This window comes from Archocentrus centrarchus, chromosome 14, assembly GCF_007364275.1.
Source record: "Archocentrus centrarchus isolate MPI-CPG fArcCen1 chromosome 14, fArcCen1, whole genome shotgun sequence".
Classification (NCBI taxonomy): domain Eukaryota; kingdom Metazoa; phylum Chordata; class Actinopteri; order Cichliformes; family Cichlidae; genus Archocentrus; species Archocentrus centrarchus.
Genome location: NC_044359.1, coordinates 11,142,385 through 11,160,795, shown reverse-complemented (window position 1 = coordinate 11,160,795; position 18,411 = coordinate 11,142,385). Strand labels below are relative to the sequence as shown.

The 18,411-nt window shown below is 39.5% G+C and overlaps 1 protein-coding gene across 1 annotated transcript; it reads right to left on the bottom strand.

Annotated features, from left to right (window-relative positions):
• Window positions 1–9,053: 9,053 nt before the first annotated feature.
• LOC115792594 (uncharacterized protein in LEU2 3'region-like) lies at window positions 9,054–12,538 on the bottom strand. Its single transcript, XM_030747189.1, has 4 exons — window positions 12,424–12,538; window positions 11,869–11,969; window positions 10,748–11,041; window positions 9,054–10,011 (listed from the first exon to the last, which is right to left on the bottom strand). Exons 2-4 carry the CDS (start codon window positions 11,909–11,911, stop codon window positions 9,968–9,970), a joined length of 381 nt encoding a protein of 126 aa, XP_030603049.1. The 5' UTR covers window positions 11,912–11,969; window positions 12,424–12,538; the 3' UTR covers window positions 9,054–9,967.
• Window positions 12,539–18,411: the final 5,873 nt, after the last annotated feature.

Sequence of the window (18,411 nt, the reverse complement as noted above, 5' to 3'; positions counted from 1 at the left end):
CGTTGCTTTCCTTTGGGTTTTCGCATCAAGCACAGGTATGATCTTTCGTATCTCGAGCCTGCCCAATGAGACGACCCCTTTTGACCAGGGAGAAGCTGAAAGTAGCTATGAATTAAGGCTGAAGGTAGCAGCCAGGTGCTGCTAATCAAATGCACTTGATTAACTGACCAGCAAGTGTGAGAACCTCCATGAAAACAGAGGGTCTGGCAGTTTTGCTGTTCTGGAGCATCCAGGTATGTATTATAACACAATGCCACAATATGGAAATCCCAGCAAATTCGCCCCATGGTCAGACCGAGCAATGCTCAGAGAAACTGCAAAAAACCCAAGAGCTACATCTCAGACTTTACAGGCCTCAGTCAGCATGTTAAACGTTAAAGTTCAGGACAGTAAAACTGGAAAAATAACAAGTATGGCTTGTTTGGAAGGGTTGCCAGGAGAAGGTCTCTTCTTAAGGTCCAGAAATACTTTTAACTTTCAGTGTACCACCTCCCCCAGGAGCAACACAGCATGTTATTGAAAATATTGAATTAGTAACTTCCATGTAATTTCCACAGTTTGCAAACCCACCAGTGGTCTGGCTGCATATTTGACGCCCCTGATCTAGTTTTGTTGTGCCCAGTTTTATAGATAATAGCTGTAGGAATGCAGCATTCTCTTGAATACAATGTCAGATGGCACTTGCCCTGTGATGCTCAAAGAAATCTGCAAACCTTGCTCTGAGCGGTTTGATTTCTGGAAATAAATGTTATTCCCACTGCTTTGAACAACACAAGGTAAGAGCCATTTATTTCCACTGTAATCAGGATAAGACGGGTGTTTCTGCGGCTGATTTTGCCCAAATCGGACAACTCTCACTTAAACATCTAGATGGATAAATAGCACTTAAGAGCAGAGGAAAATAAGCAAGATTTTTGAAGGGGAAGTATTTCTTTTAATGCAGCAATTCTCAAACATTTTTGCCCTCTTTCAGAAGAAAAAATGAAGTACATCAGCACACATTGCCCCCCCCAAAAAAACAATCATATTCATTTATCTTAAATTTTCCCCTTTTGTTTTGCTAACTTAACACACATATATATATATATATATATATATATATATAGCTTCCTGACCAGCAGACCACAGGTGGTACGAGTGGGTCACCTCACCTCATCCTCCCTCACCCTCAACACTGGATCCCCCCAAGGCTGTGTGCTCAGCCCTCTGCTGTACTCACTGGACACCCATGACTGCGAGGCCACGTCAGAGTCCAACGTCATCATCAAGTTTGCTGACGACACTGCTGTTGTGGGACTAATCTCTCACAATGAGGAGACAGCCTACAGGAGAGAGGTCTCCCGCCTGGAGAACTGGTGCCAGGAGAACCACCTCCTGCTCAACGTCAGCAAAACGAAGGAACTGATCGTGGACTTCAGCAGGAAGCAGCAGAGGGACTACCATCCACTTGTCATCAGTGGTGCTGAGGTGGAAAGAGTGGACACTTTCAAATACCTGGGAGTGACCATCTCACAGGACCTGTCCTGGACTCATCACATAAACATCACTGTGAAGAAGGCCAGACAGCGTCTCTACCTCCTCAGGCGGCTGAGAGACTTCAAGCTCCCACTCAAGGTGCTCAGGAACTTTTACACCTGCACCATCGAGAGCATCATGCGTGGGAGCATCACCACCTGGATGGGAAACTGCATCAAGCAGGACTTCATGGCCCTAAAAAGGGTGGTTCGTTCGGCTGAACGGACCATCAGAACCACCCTCCCCAACCTGCAGGACATTTACACCAAGCAGTGCAGGCTGAGGGCCATGAAGATCCTAAAACAGCCCAGCCACCCCGGACACTCTCTCTTCTCCCTGCTCCCATCAGGCCGGCGTTACCGCTGCCTGAGGGCTAAGACTGAAAGGTTGAAGAAGAGTTATTTATATATATATATATATATATATATATATATATATATATATATATATATATATATATATATATATATATATATATATTAAAACTGCACACAAGAAATCCCTCTGTGCTACAACCAGAGGCCTAAAACTACAGGCTGAATGAGCACCTCTGACCCACATTAAATGTGATCATGTGATATAGGTCCTCCCCCACTAGAGGGAGCTGTGTACAGTCATGCAGTTCTCATTCATGCCTAGGAAGAGGAAGGTTTATCTAGGATGTGCCTGCCTCTCACCCAGTGACAGCTGGGTATACAAGATTTTACTGTTTTGGGTAAAAGCATCTAAAGTAAAAACAATTTTTAAGGCCCCGTTTTATCTCTAGTACTCACCTCCACCATTCTTCCCCCCCTTGACTCTTATCCTTGAGCCACAGAGCTGGTTAACGCCTGAAGGAAAAGCTCTGTGTGTGTGTGTGTGTGTGTGTGTGTGTGTGAGAGAGAGAGATATTAGGTTTCAGGGGTTCAGACAGATGATCTGTTTGTGACTCGGCCAGTTTGTGAGGAGCAAAGATAAAGTTATCAGAGCAGGCCCAAGTGTTATCGCCACTGTAACACAAACTGAGTTTTAGCACAGTCAGTGGGATCGGTGCCATGTTAGCCTAGCATACAAGAGCTGTGGATGCATGGGGACTGCTATTTATCAGTTTATTATAAACTGGATATGATCCATTAAATGAAAACAGCCTTGGTGCAGATTTATTCATTCACTGATTTGTTGAGTTTCAGGGGAGTTCAAACCTCCAAATATCCAGAGTCAGCTGGACTGACTTTAAGCCTGTTTAGGTTTATCCTCCTGATTGTTTCATGTAGTGCTGTCAGCTAGTTTGGGCTTTTAGGAAGAGGTGAAAAGTGTATCGCTTTTAATAAAGATAGATTGATCTGATTTGTAATTACTGATTAATGGCAAAGCATCCTTGAGCAGACTAGTTTGGATTGAATCTAAAACACATGTTGAGGATTTAGTGTCCATCTCTTTTTACATTGTGGGTCATATTCAGCCCAGTTTGATCTGAACCACACATTGAATCTCTGATATTTCTTATGAAATTTCTGCAAGACGCCTTGGTTTTTCTACCCTACGACCCTGAAAAGGATAAGTGGAAGAAAATGGATGGATAGATAGATGGATAAAGAAATGCTACTGCAGTAAATTAAATCAGATTTTATCCTATAATTAAAAACAGAAATGTTATTTGACAGAAAATCGTCCCCTTAGAATTATAAGGTTCTATCTGCATTCTGACCAGTTTTGAGATATTAAATAATAGAACCTTATAACACCAAGTTAAAGCTTGATTTTGCAGATAGAACCTTTTTGTTTTGTGAATAAAAAGTCAAAGCCAAAGTCGTATATAATTGGAAAAAATCTCTCAACGAATAAGAATATGACAATAAGTCACTTTTATCAAAACTGTCAGATAGACCCTTATAATTCTAAAGGGATGAAATGTTCTCTGAATGCAAAAACAACAGAAAATTGGTTAAGTAAAAGTATACACCTGTTCAACTGCTGAGTATCACAAATATCTAAACAGGGAACAGATGGGGATGAGACTAGACAATTTTTGGACCACACAGAGCTTCCTAGGGTGGATATGGAACAAAATAAGTCATAACAGGACATAACAGAAGATGAAGTTAAAAAAAAAAAAGCAATAGCACATTCAAAAGCCGATAACACACCAGGACCTGATGGCTTCCCAGCAGAGTGGTACAGGGAGATGAAAGACCTTTAAGAAGACTTTATTGTCATTATATGTAAACATATAATCAAATTTGCGTTCCATCCCTAGAATCATGTACAACCAGGTGCTTAAACCTGGCATTGCTCCCCACTCTGGGAAAGAAGCAACGATCTCTTTGATCCTAAAGGAGTGTACTATATAATAAACACTAAAGCACTATATAATAAACCAAAAGCCAAAATAAAACTAAATGGAACTGTATCAAACCCATTTGGGAAGGAATTCCCATCTTGATCCAAACTTCTCCAGGTGTCCAAAACATATCTTGTGCCCCAACTTGAACTGTTTTTGATGTACATAATTTCTGACTACTGAACAGATGGTTATTCTGTATATTGCCCCTTGTATACCAGTGTTGACTGTTTGGTCATTGTTGCTTTTACTTCATTAATAAATACAAATGTTATTTAAAAAAATCTAAACAGGCATGGCTGCAGCTCAGTTCATTTAGACATGTAAACATGGTCAAGATGACCTGAAGTTCAAACTGAGCATCAGAATGGGGGAAGAAAGGTGATTTATGTGGCTTTAAACGTGGTATGGTTGTTGGTCCCAGATGGGCTGGTCTGAGTATTTCAAAATCTGCTGATCTACTAGGATTTTCCCACACAGCTGTCTCCAGGATTTACAGAGAATCGCTGAAAAAGGGAAAATATCCAGTGAGTGGCAGTTCTGAAAATACCTTATTGTTGCTAAAGATCAGAGGAGAAGGGCCAAATTGCTTCAAGCTGATAGGAAGGCAGCACTAACTCCAAATAACCACTCTTTACAGCTGAGGTGTACAGAAGAGCATCTCAGAAGAGCACAAAACTTCAAATCTTGAAGCGGATGGACTACAGCAGCAGAAGACCACACTGAGTGTAGCTCCTGTCAGCTAAGAGTGGGAAACAGGCTGTGGTCCGTGCAGGATCACCATAATTGGAGAACAGAACGTTTTCAGCTGTGACTTTCTCCCATTTTGGCTTCTCTTCATTGGCTCCCTGTTAAATCCAGAATAGAATTTAAAATTCTTCTCCTCACACACAAGGTCTTGAACATTCAGGCCCCATCTTATCTTAAAGACCTTATAGTACCATATCACCCCAACAGAGCACTTCGCTCTCAGACTGCTGGCTTACTTGTGGTTCCTAGGATGCTTAAGAGTAGAATGGGAGGCAGAGCCTTCAGCTTTCAGGCCCCTCTTCTGTGGAACCAGCTCCCAGCTTGGATTCAGAGACAGACACCCTCTCTAGTTTTAAGATTAGGCTTAAAACTTTCCTTTTTGATCAAGCTTATAGTTAGGGCTGGATCAGGTGACCCTGAACCACCCCCTTAGTTTTGCTGCACTAGGCCTAGGCTGCTGGGGGGTTCTTTTCATTAACCTCTTTTAATTCTGTTTATACACCACTCTGCATTTAATCATTAGTTATTATTAATCTCTGTCTCTCTTCCACAGTGTGTCTTTTCTCCTGTCTCTCTCCCTTCAGCCCAACCAGTCACAGCAGATGACTGCCCCTCCCTGAGTCTGGTTCTGCTGGAGGTTTCTTCCTGTAAAAAGGCAGTTTTTTTTTCTTCCCACTGTCACCAAGTGCTTGCTCATAGGTGGTCGTTTTGAGTGTTGAGTTTTCTCTGTAATTATTGTAGGGTCTTTACCTACAATATAAAGAGCCTTGAGGTGACTTTTTGTTGTGATTTGGTGCTATATGAATGAAATTGAATTAAATTGACTTTTGGATTGTAGGGTTGGAATTTGGTGTAAACAGCATGAAAGAGTGGATCCATTCTGCCTTGTATCAACAATTCAGGCTGCTGCTGCTGGTGGTGTCATGGTGTGGGCGATATTTTCTTAGTACTCTTTGGGACTCTTAGTACCAACTGGGCATCATTTAAAGGCCACAGCGTACCTGCATATTGCTGCTGATGAAGTCCATCCCTTTATGACCACAGTGTACCCATCTTCTGACAGCTGCTTCTAGCAGGATAACACACCATGTCACAAAGCTCAAATCATCTCAAACTGGTTTCTTAACAATGAGTTCGCTGTACTCAAATGATCAACAACAACAGAGCAACTTTGTTATCAAGTATAACAACTGATGATTGGGGTTGTTGTTTTTTTTTTTATAAAATGTATGGGGCTGTATTTGAGAAAAATGAGCCCATAACATAACACAAGATTATGTAACCCTACAGTCAGTAAAAATGTCCTTTCCACTGTCATACACACAGGCAGGACACTTCCCTCCCCCACATACAAACAGTTCCTTTTGGCGGTCGTGCTCACCATATGGACTGATCTCACAGCTCAGGGTCTTAAAAGCTATTTGCCTGCATGGGGAGAAGCAGTGTTTTTAGCTGTTGTTACCAAGCGCCCCCAGTGTTGACACTGCCACAGCAAATGACCGTACCATAAAATGATGAAGCAGTCACCTGGGCTGAAGTCCACTTTAAAATGCAAACCTGACACTGTGTGAGTTTGAGCCGCTGGTCACCTCGTTTGATATCAAAGCTATGTCTTTGTATTTAGCAGTGTTCATTAGTTTCTTTACTTTTAACTGGTGTCAACTTAAAATAAAGAGATCCGTTGTAATTACCTGTAATAATGTCACGTGTTTTGTTTAGGTTGTATCGGTCCTCTCCTCTTGGTTTATATCAGCTGTCTTTAAGACGTGTTATACCCCAGATGCTAAGACATTGATTATTTCAAGCAATAAATAACCCTTTATATGTTGAATATTAACTTCCCATCAAATGCTTAAGGTGGTATTGGAAGCACTATCTCTCCTCAGTGCTAGTTAAAGTTCTGCTAACATTTTGTTAACATGGAACAACACTCGGTGTCAGGGGTCAGACTGGAGAGATAAAATTTGCTGCAGATTCTTTTGGTTTCACCACACGCACATCTATAGCCAAACACACAAACCCTCTGCACTTACGCGCTCAGACGTAAAGTGAGTAAACCAGCAGCGGGGATCATCTTCTTGATTTAAAGCATTTTTTTTTTTTAAAAGGTTAAAAAACTGACCTAACCACCGAGCCTTTTATTGTTTCTCTACAGTCCAGGGCTCTGAGACGTGAGTCAGGATCTCAGTAAGGATACTACAATGAATGAGGACTCTCCTTCTGTTACAGCACACAAAAGAAAACTGAAACTGGGTTTATACTTTAAAATCTAGTCCTGTCTGTCCTTTAAGGCTTGATAGAGCCTTGTTGCTTCAGTGCTAGATTGTGGTGATGTTGTTTATACACATGCTTACACTGGATACCATGTATCATGGAGCAGTGAGGCACAAACCTTAAAGCACTTACTCAAAAACTGGTATTATTTTTAAGACTATTCTTGCTTTTCTCCTGTCTTTCTTACTTATCTATATACAGTCATCATAAAAAGCATGGGAAGTTATTGTTTTCATCCCAAGACTTATTCCATTTCACTGTCCTGAAGCTTCACGCTGAATTTGGAAAAAGGTTCCCCCCTCCTGTCAATCGCTGCAAAATCAACTAAATCTTAAGGAGCTGGGGGTATAATACAAAGAAAATGTAATGCTTTGCACTAGCTAGCTTGACAAAACCTAAAACCCCAGTTTGAGACAACGGGTATCACAATGGTAATAGTTACCAATTATTCTCTGTTAAGCTGAGCTTTCTGTAGGCACTCATGCCCCTTTTTATGTGACTCTTCTTCCTCACGAGATGCTCTCTATGAGACTCCAATCGAGAGACATTATCAGATGATGATGGTGATAAAAATCTTAAAAGAATAAAAAATATATAACAGTAAAATGCAACAGTCTTGCAAAAAAAAAAAAAAAATTAATACTGCAGATAACCTGGCACACAGAGCATAAAATAAAAACATTTAAATTTTAGTTCATTTGATCCTTGAGTGCCTCTCAGTGCTTTTGTTTATTTGTACATTCGAGCTCTGAAACAGCCACACAACAGCCGGACACCCCATACGATTACACAACATATTTGTGCTATCTTAGTTTCATACACATTGCACATACACAGACATAAATAACAGCACACAATTCTTGAGTTCACATATCATCATATTATTTGACATTGTTGAAATACATTAGTTCCATTTGTAGTGCATACATGTAGTCAGCCTTTCTGTGTTCAGCTTTGTTAAATTCACATATTTGGTGTTAAATTGTTTTCTCTATTTTTTTCCTCTGGTGTTGGGACGTCTGATGTGCTTTTGAATACAGCTCTAGTATATACTGTCTAAGTTATTTATTTTAAATATGCTGTTTGTTTTCTTTGACTCCTGAGTGAGGTATTTGGTTAGTTTTGTGTTTGTATAATTTGTACAAATTATTTTTTGCATTTTTTTTGGGTAAACAAAACTCACCTTTTCCCCAAAACTCCAACTGTGTCACCAATATGTTTGTGCAGAGGATCTATACTGCACATAAAACATGCCTTAAAACAGCAAGTTGGTGAAAAAGGTTGTGCTTCCAGATGATTTTAAAATGAAACTCTTATGGTTTCAGTATAAGTTACAGCAGTGATTTTGCCAGGTAACCAGAGCGTCTTTCATAGCTCACTAACTCGTTAGTCTCACTTAGTAGTACAACCCTCAGGTTACACCAAAGGAATTTAAGGCAGGAACTTTTGCCTGAATGTTACTACCCTCATGTGTTGGCCTGAGACAACAACTTACATTCACAGTTTACACTTAATTGGCATTATCATTCCTAAATTATTGTTGTTCCTGTATTTTACTAGACTATTTCTTATGTGCAGTGGTATATTTATGAATCCTATTTATTGGTGTGTGTGTCCATCATTTATTGTACAGCTATCTATCTTAACCCAGACATTATCCTGGTTAAACAAAGGTTAAGTAAATAAAATCAGCTGAGTCAGGCTTTGTGGCTTTCAACAGCTTCTGTGGAATGAGAGAAACATTCAGATAGCTAGCTGTCACCCATTAGCTGCATTATGTAAACAGCAAAGTTTTTTTTCCTTCAGTGTTTGCGTGGAATAAATAAGCACAGCATTGTGTTTAGCTGTAAAATTTTTCAGCCTTTGTGTTAATGGTAAGCTAAGAAGGTGCTAGCATTCATACCTAGCGGCTCCTGCTGATAGTTTTATTATTACCATTTAGCACCACAGCTTTGGAACCACAAATATTATAGTTATACCTAATAATATACCTAATAAAGTGCTCAGAGTATAGCTTGATTCCTTTGTTGATTCTTTTGTTTTTGTACTTTGTTACAGAAAGTTTTAGATGTGCTGGTGGCTAGCTAACATTAGCTAAAACGAGACATTTAAAGTTGTTTTCCTCTTTTGTGTGTTAAAGTTTTTATTGATTGATTGTCAATAAATAAAAATTCTTACACTTAACCAGTCCTAGACAAAATATTTGTTTCTCAGTCAAGTTCCAGTGATTGGTTTTTGCTCTGTCTTTACCAACAATAAACTGAAGCGCTGAACCCGTGATGGGTGGAAAAATCATAAATTCATAAACTGAACAAACAACTCAGCTACAGAAAAAATACGTGCGTAATCAACAGCTGGATTTTACCTAGATGGCTCGAGCCACTCCTTAATTAGATACTGTATCATGCTATAAAGGGCAGATAAAGAAAAGGGGTGGAACAGGCAGTTATTTATTTAATACATGGTAATTGCACAGGTTTTCACTAGAAAATCACAGCATCTGAGCAAAAAGCCAAATTAATCTTAAGAAAATGTTATCAATAAAGTTAAATTACTTTGCTTAAAAAGAAATATATGTATCCACTTACATAGATGTTTTTTCCTTTATAAAAGAACACAAAAGCTTACATGTATGCACCCTTGTCTCTATACAAAATGAGACTTATTATGGTTAAATAGAATCTACCCTTCATACTGAAGCAAAACATAAAACATGTGAGGGATATTATGAAGATACAGTCATAAAATTAAATACATTTAAACCCACTAGATGAGCAGAATCTGTCAATAAAGATATAAATATATAAAATGCATTTCATATTATAATGTAAATTTATTGATCAGCTAAGGATTATTTTCTGGTTTTCAGTGACACAATCAAAACAGCTAAGTGGTGAAATTACTATGTCTTCCTCTTGGCCCATGATACCATAATCTTGGATATACATATATTACACATATATCATTTTATTTCTTCTTGGGCCTTTCAGACAGTTAAACCTTTCTCTGTCCACTTAGCATGATCTGGATTAAGTCTGATCTCAGGATAGAACATGTTTCATCTGGTGCTCTATAACCATTTAAATCCATGTTATACAACCGCTGGTCTTAGATCCTCTTCGTGTACTTGAGTGCACCAAAGACGCCACCACCTGGAATAAAGATAAATAGATTTTTTTTTTTAGTGATTTGGAGTTTTAAGCCATTAGAGTTTGGACTCGTTTATTTGCCTCTTAAAGAACTCAAGTTTTCCAAACTTAAGCAGCTTCTTTGTAGGATAAATATGAATATCAACACCACATTTAAGCCATTTATTAGCCATGTGTTAATGTGCTACATGCGCAAATCATGGTTTGACTTGGGGTACGCTACTCCATTAAGAAAGAGCCACAGTACTTATTAGTGTGATCCATTGTTTATATATCAGTTCATCAACAAAAAGAAAAGAAAAAGAAAATGAAAAGTTAGCTAAAAAGTTAAGCTAAAATTAATTATATTGAGTGCTGTTAACTTATGTAATAATTTTCACATACTTAAGTTTTGAATAAGAAATAATTGGTTAAATGGTCAAAATTGTGAGACGCACTGCAGCATAAAAACTCTCAATTATGTTTTCTAACATGTAATTTGTCTTTGAGCTACTTCATTGCAAGGGGTTATAGTTGTAAGTCTTTAACTATAACTAATACATTTTACTTCTGGTTCATTTTCATAATTTATTTCTTTTAGTGTTTGCCTCTGGTTGGTAAGAGTAGGATTCTGTGTCTCCGAAACATACTTCCGGTTGCTGTGGCTCTTCCCCAGCACCATCCTTGTTAATGGATAACAGTTGATATGCGATCGAGGAAAAAAGATGGCAGTAAATTCATGCTCATGTGTAGTACTGACCGATTAGAGCCACGCCAGCAATAGAGCCGATGGTGATGCCTGCTATTGCACCTGATGAAAGCCCTCCATCGTTATTAGGTGTTGGACTGGGGGCAACTGATTCAGAAATAGTGGTGCTGGACGTGTCGACCGTGGTCATATTGGATGCATCGGCTGTGGTTATGTTGGATATGTCAGCTGTGGTTGCGATAGATGCGGTGGAGGCAGCTGCACTTGAGGTGACCATGGCTGCAGTGGTTGAACTGGCTGGAACACTTGTTACTGTGCTGCCCTCCTGTGCTCCACACAGCATTACTGTTAGGAAAATCAAAAGGTTAAAAGGCAGAGTCATGCAAAGGTTCCTCTCTTCCCTTGACGCTAGCAGAAACTAGTTACAAGTGCTGACTTTAGACTTGTTTTTTTAATCATAACATTTTCTATCATGTGTCAAAAATGTTTTTAATGGGGCAATTTATCATCCAAGCTGTCATGATATTAGAGTTCAGTACATGTTTACAGCTTCATGTTCTTATAGGGACAATATCAGAGATAATAAACTCAACCTTTGGTCTAACAGCTCTGTTAAAAAGCCCAAGAATGACTAAGACTTATAATAGTTTCAACATTTACGACTCTGTCTTCGTGACTCCCATGAACCTTCAGTTTGATTACCAGGAAATGCTTTAACGTCGGTCAGGACCACCACCATAAGGGATTTCTTTATCTCGATACTTAACAAATATAAGCTTGCTCACACTAAAGTAAGTGCTATGATATGATTTTAATCATCTCACTCTTCCACCACAGATTCTGTGCTAACACCATGAAACAGAACATCCAGCTCCCAATAAATGAAAGGTCGCTGTAGTGAAATACAAAATTAACCATTGAAATCTTTTTAAGTTCTTTTAAAATCATCTTGAATTATGAATTTAAACAAAGTTGTTTGTAGTATAAATGCCCAATATTGCGTAGTTAGCTACCATTTGAGGGAAAACTGGTTAGAAATGCTTTTAAAAAAGGAATCTTGTGATCCTTCCCATGGGATAACAATAAATTTGTAACCTTTAGTTGTCTAAAGTTAGAAGCTCTCTTAAAAATCATTTTTTGGGTATTTGGTGCTTTAAAAAGTACAATTTTACCTGTGCCGAGAAGGCAAAAAGTCTGTAGAAGATTCAGTTTCATTGTGCCACGAAATCGGGGAATTAATCAGCGTAGTTAAAGAGACTCCTCAGGTTGTAAGCTGCATGAAAGACACAAAAGCACAAATGTGACGATGAGTTAATTTCACTCAGAGTGAAAATCTTTTCATTATAGCAACGTTTATGCTTTCATGTCTGAAAATGTTCATTTTCAATTTGGTAGCGAGTGATATGCCTCTTAAACTCATTTATTCTATTTCTTCTACTTCCTGAATAGAGTTTATGACCCCATTTGGGTTTCACCTGGCCCTATCATGTGAGACAGAAAACAGTAGCTTCAATCAAGCGAGTGTGAACGATGTGTGGGAATAATCTTTGTAACAGGCAAAAAAATAATAATATTTGAAATAAATGCCAATATAATGCTCCTATATTAATTTACGTTTGATGCCTCTGCATCGCCAACACATCATTGATTTATTTGTAAATCTAATTACAAAAAGTGCAAAATCTCTCAATATTTGTGGTCTAAATGGAGAGTTAATAAGTATTTACCTGGACGCCACTGCAGTCGAGGGACGATTCAAGAAGAAAGCCTCAGGAGGAAAGCTGACTTGCTCACCTTCGCGAGTGTCACACTGATGCCTTTCTTCCCTTCACTTGACCAGATATAGTCAGAGAGCTGCTTTTATGACCCTGTTATCACCCCACCCAGTCATTTCAGCCCTCTTACCTATTTATTGTGTTACCAGAGGTCAGTGTGGAGAATAGTGTTGCAACATGTATTGATTAAAAAGGAATATTAATGCTTTCCAAGGTGATGTAATTGGTTATTTATGGCTCACCTTCTGATGTATGTTTAGTATATAGAAACACATAAGGAAGTATCAATTCCTGTAGGATATAAAAGCTAAAGGTGCTAGGAGTGCGGGCAGAGTAAAGCAGTAGGAGCCAACCTGTGAAGAATTTAGGGCTGTCTGCTTTTTTAACTTCCGCTGCTCGTCTTCAACAGTCACAAAAGTGATCAATATGTGGTAAAAATGTAGCAAAGCCCTTTATAGAAGGCCGTTCTGATGGTAACATCAAAAACAGAGGCTAACTTCAAGAGAAGGAAGGTCATCTGCCTAAAATAACTGGGCATGTTTACCTGAGCGGCACCTCTTGTGGACGAATTACTTTTTTTTTCCCCCTCACAAGCAAGAGCAAAATTACATAATCATGTTACAAATTAATCTGGGTTTGATACTGAAGCTTTTATCTTGGTTTCCTATTAATATTCAATACTCATGAGCTTTCCCTTGACTTCACGCCCTGTTGTGTCTGCTTTGTTGTATATTTCTGAGGAAAACTTGCAAATAAATAAATAAAGCAATTCTTACCTCCTTTCTGGTTTCATGGGTCCACTAATAATAATACTAATGTACACATTTCTACAGAGCTGTACTTGCCTGTAAAATCACATTTGAGGTCTTCATGTAGTTTTGGCTTCTTCACTTTTTCTTTGAGAGACTTGCTAACAGCAGTGGTGGCTGGAAAGTCTAAATACAGAGGCTCCACAGCCTGCTAAATCATGGTCACTGCCTTCTGTTTGTTCAGCTTGGTGAGCTGTCCAGTAGACTGTTGCTGAAAACACACGGTCACCATAGCACAGCAGCGTATCCTTAACACGATTTGGAGCAGAAGATTCAAAGCTGCCTACTTTGTTTTCCCCCTTCTCCCACAGTCACCAGCCACTGGACAACAAATACAAACCCATGCAGCTCGGGAAGAGTTTCCCCTTTTCTGAGCCAGTGAAAAAGGCCCGCTGTTAATATTCATGTGTGAACCTGAAAACCTACTCTTTAAACATGCAGCTGTGTATTGATAACAGCCTTATGGTAGAGGAATATATAAATTAAACGGAAACAAGAGTATCTTTGAGATTCACACAGGCTGCCATTGATTGACTTACAGTTTCTAGTTTTCCATAAAGGGAAAATTTTGAAAAGCTAAGGAAGCTAATCTGGTCTGGTTGTGGCACATTCGGCACAAAGTCAGCGGCTTTAACACTAAATTATTAGTGTTATGTATGCATAAAAATTATTTTATTAACTTCTTGTGATTTAGACTGCAAAACTCCGCTAATGCGAATCAGATGAGTCCTCTAACTAGCTGCTGCTGCTAATACAAAAGGCGAGCGAGTGGACAGCGGGTGAGTGGACAGCGGGCAAGTGGAGCGGACCCACCGGAAACTCGGGTGATTCCACTGAACTGGATCATTGACTTCACTGCAGTCAGTGATTTAAGTAAATAATAGGTTAAATATTCCAATAAATAAGTACTTAAATACACTGGTGTTTGTTATATGACTGATTTTATGCACGTGCATTTTTTTCAGCTTGGTTTTTGTTTATATAACTATTTAAAATATTCAATTCTTTGTCTGTATTCTAATTTGCACACTGCTTTTTTGCTATTTATAGCTCTATATTTGCACACTTTCTTTGTTTTTATTTGACTGCTGTTCTACATTTAATATATCTTAATTTGGGTTAACTTGTAACTGCACTGTTCCAATTTAAGTCATGTCTTTTGCTGTGGGAAATTTAAATAAAAATGTGTAACCTAATTAATCTTATGGTGGGGGAGGGGCAATTTAAGTGAAGCAGATCACATTATGAGTGACTCAGATGAACCGACTAAAATGAGCATGTTAATGAAAATAAGAGATTTAGGTTTGGGTTACGCTGCTAGGCTAAGGTGGAGGTAAAGAAGCAGGAAAGAGAGGTAACTTGTTTATTTATGCTATACAGCATATTTTCTAAATTATGATTAAAAATCCATATGAACCAATAACATAGCTATATGTTTGTTTGTTTTTAAATAATAAGGGAAAAGAAGATAGTTTTGAGAGTGGGTCAGCTACATGAGCTGCGATAGATCCAAAAGCATCTCAGCAGATCTGGACTTTCTTCTCAGATGTCTGTCATCTGCTATTATTGGATTGGATTTAAGCAGGGCGAGTGTGTGAGGAAGACAAACCATTAAGTGCTTTAATGCACCACAAGGAGAAAGTACAAATGGTTTCTGCATCACACTACGAGCCACAGAAGTGATTTGCTAGAGGGATACAGTAGGTTTGACTTAAACTGATGCCTCTTGTTTTTGTTTTTAACGAAGGAGTCGAGGGGGGAAAAAAGACTAATGCATTAGAGGCTACTGACCAAAATAATTGGGCCGTGTTTCCAGAATGATTCTGAGGCAGGAAGCTCCTTTGTATTTTTTTTAAATCTTAAAAGTGAGATCAAATCATCATGTAGGCTTGTATTAATGTCAGGTTTGCCTGCACAGACTTGTACCTTCTCGTTCTTATCAGATGGCTGCTTCCCATTGTTGACTGTGATCAGTGAGGCATGTTAGACTGTACTGATAGCAGGCATGTGACTGGCAGGAATCTAAACGGGTATAAAGAAGGGACGAACAATCGAGTGGGGCTGAGAGTCTGGGCCCTCAAGAGCCCAAAGGAGTTGGTGAATGAGTAGACAAGAAACTCAGCTAGGCTCCATTACCCAGATTACCCAAGAGGCAAGAAACAAAACAAACAAATACAGAAATTAATTTTCTTAAATTTCTGTTTGATTGAAAATGTGATTCATCCAGATATGAGTGCAGCACTTCCAAAAGAAATGCAGCAAGAAGCACTCTGAGAGTGCAGCCCTCACTCTCTGGGCAGTATTTACTTTTAAAGGGAATAGTAGTGTATTTTGTATATATTCATTTTGTTCTTTTTAAATGTACTTTAAGAAGTTTGTAGCGCAGTAAAAATAAGTACAAAGTGCAGGCTTTTTTTTGGCCTGTTGTCAGCCATTTTAATACACATGACATAATTTTGAGTGTAATTATTTGCTATTATTTATATATATATATATATATATATATATATATATATATATATATATATATAAAACCAACAAACAAGATTAACCTTAATAATAATAACAATAATACTAATTAAAGCTGCAAGCAGCGATAATAGGCCCTCGCCGGCCGCCGCCCAAGTGCTGGTGCCGATTTGAACCGTGCTTTTCCGGCCGTGCCAGTTTTAGCCGTTTTTTTAAGTGCTATGTGTGAAATTTTGAAATGGATGAATTGGCTAACTCAAGGAAAAAGATGCCATTTTCCGGACTTTGCCATGGCAACGTCTTACATATTACATCATTTTAACCTGTAGGTTTTTAGTTCAGGGAGATATGAAGAATACGTGTACCAAATTTCAGGCATTTCTATGCATTTTTGAGAAAGATATGGTCATTTTTATATTGCAGAAATTTTAAGTTTTTTCCCATAGGGATAAAAAGGGGGCAGTTTTGGCATCGTCATGGGAACAGCGTCCAAAATATGACATAGGTGTGATTGACTTTTTTGATCAGGCTGACATCAGCAATCTGTGTACCAAATTTCATGTATTTCGGGCAAACTAAGCAGAAACTTTAGTATGGGGGATTTTTCGCTTTTTCCCATAGGGATAAAATGGGGCATTTCGAGCTCCGCCATGGCAACGTGGTAGAAAATAGAGCATGGGTGTCATTGGCTTTTTTGATCAGGATGACGTCAAGAATGTTGACACAAATTTTCATGCATTTCAGTGAAACTAAAATTCTGGACCTCCATACAAACATTTGTTTGCTTCTGTAGGGGGCGCTATTGCAACTAGAAACTTGATTCCCTAATTGTGGGTTCAGGCTGGTTCAGTACATAAGTGATAAAATTTTGAGGCTGATCGGCCAAAGATTGTGTGAACGAATGGCGAAACAAATTTGCGGCGAGACGCAAAAACGAAGGGCAAATTTATGCGGTTGCCATGGCAACACCGTTGAATATTCTATAAAACCTCGCACAACTTTTGATGCCCCACTTGTGAAGATGTTCCTGAGCGATTTTGGTGCTAGTCGGTTTAATGCCCTAGGACAAGTTAATTCAAGTACGAGGTGTCCAAAAATGTTGAATTGGCAAAGGTCAAAGTTCAGTCCAAGATGGCCGACTTCCTGTTTGTCAGGCGGCAACTCCATAATGTAATTTTTTGTCGGTCTTCATATGGTCTTTTTCTGACGCGACTTTGGTGGTTCTGCAGGCTACTTTTTTTTTGCCCCTCCCATAGGAATGCGAAATTTCAAATTTCTAGGGGGCGCCGTTTCGCCACTTTGTTGAGTTTTTTAATGACGCCATTAAAAAACAAAATTTTTCGCCAGACCTGGCTTGCATGGAAAAATTGGTGAGTTTTCGTATATGTTCAGGGGGTCAAATTAGCGATCGTTTACTCAGAAAGAATAATAATAATAAAGAATTAAAGCCGCAAGCGGCGTTTTACGGCCCTCGCTGCCTGCGCGACCGCCAAACCCAGCGCGAGCCGCCAGTGAGCCCCCGCGAACCCCCCGCGGGCCACCTGCGAGCTCCGCAAATCTCCAGCCAGCCACCTGCGAGCCCCGCAAACCCCACTGCATGCCGCCTGAGAGCCGCTGCTCCTGCAACCTGCGACCTGCCTTCCCTGCGAACAACCTGCCCTGCAAACAGCCTGCAACCCACCTGCGAGCCACCTGAGATCCCCCTTCAAGCTGTCAGAGAGCCACCTGTTCTGCCAAATGTAATCCCCACTGGCAAAAGATGAAAATCTTGGCAAGGATGGACATGATAACACTGTTGAATCTATCTATTTGACTGTCGCGAAGTTGTCTACCTTTTTTCATGCATTTCAGAAAACCTAAATGTGATTCCCACCATCTAATGCTTTTGTTCCATCTGTAGGGGGCACTAGTGCACTTGTTGCTCTGAATCAACAAATCTAAATTAAGTCTTGTCCAGTACATAAGGGAAAGGAAATGGCAAGCAAGGTGCAGAAAGAGTGCGTGAGTGATTGTGCAATACGTGTGACAAGGTTGTGGTTTCTCCATAGTGACGTCATGTTGACATTGGGGTGGTGGTCACGGCTGCAGCGTGCAAAAAAGGGCATAGGTCTGATTGACTTTTCTGATCAGGAGTATCTGAAGAACATGTAAAAAAATTTTCATGCATTTCAAAGAAAGTAATGCGGTGGACCTCCATACAAAATTGCAGTTTCTTCTGTAGGGGGCGCTATTGCAGCAATCGCCATTGTTTCTCCACTTATGGATTCAGTGTAGGTGTGTTCATAAATGATTCCATTTTGGGGCAGATCGGGCAAAGCACGTGCGATTGATGGCAGGAAAGAGGACAGAAATTTTTGGTCAAACGAACGCCAAGTTCAGGGGCCTCGTGTGACAAGCCCAGTTGAATTGAATACGAAGCCTTCGATAACTTTGGATGCCCCATGTCTCTAGATAATGCTGAGCCATTTTGGGTTTAGTGGGTCAAATGCCCTAGGAGAAGTTCGCGCAAATACGAGGTGTCCAACAGTGCAAAATTGGCAAAAACAGAATTTCAAGCCAAGCTAGCGGATTTCCTGTGGGAATGTGGGCATGGGTGTCATTGACTTTTTTGATCGTGCTGGGGTAAAGAATGTTTGTCTCGAATTGCATGCATGTCTGAGAA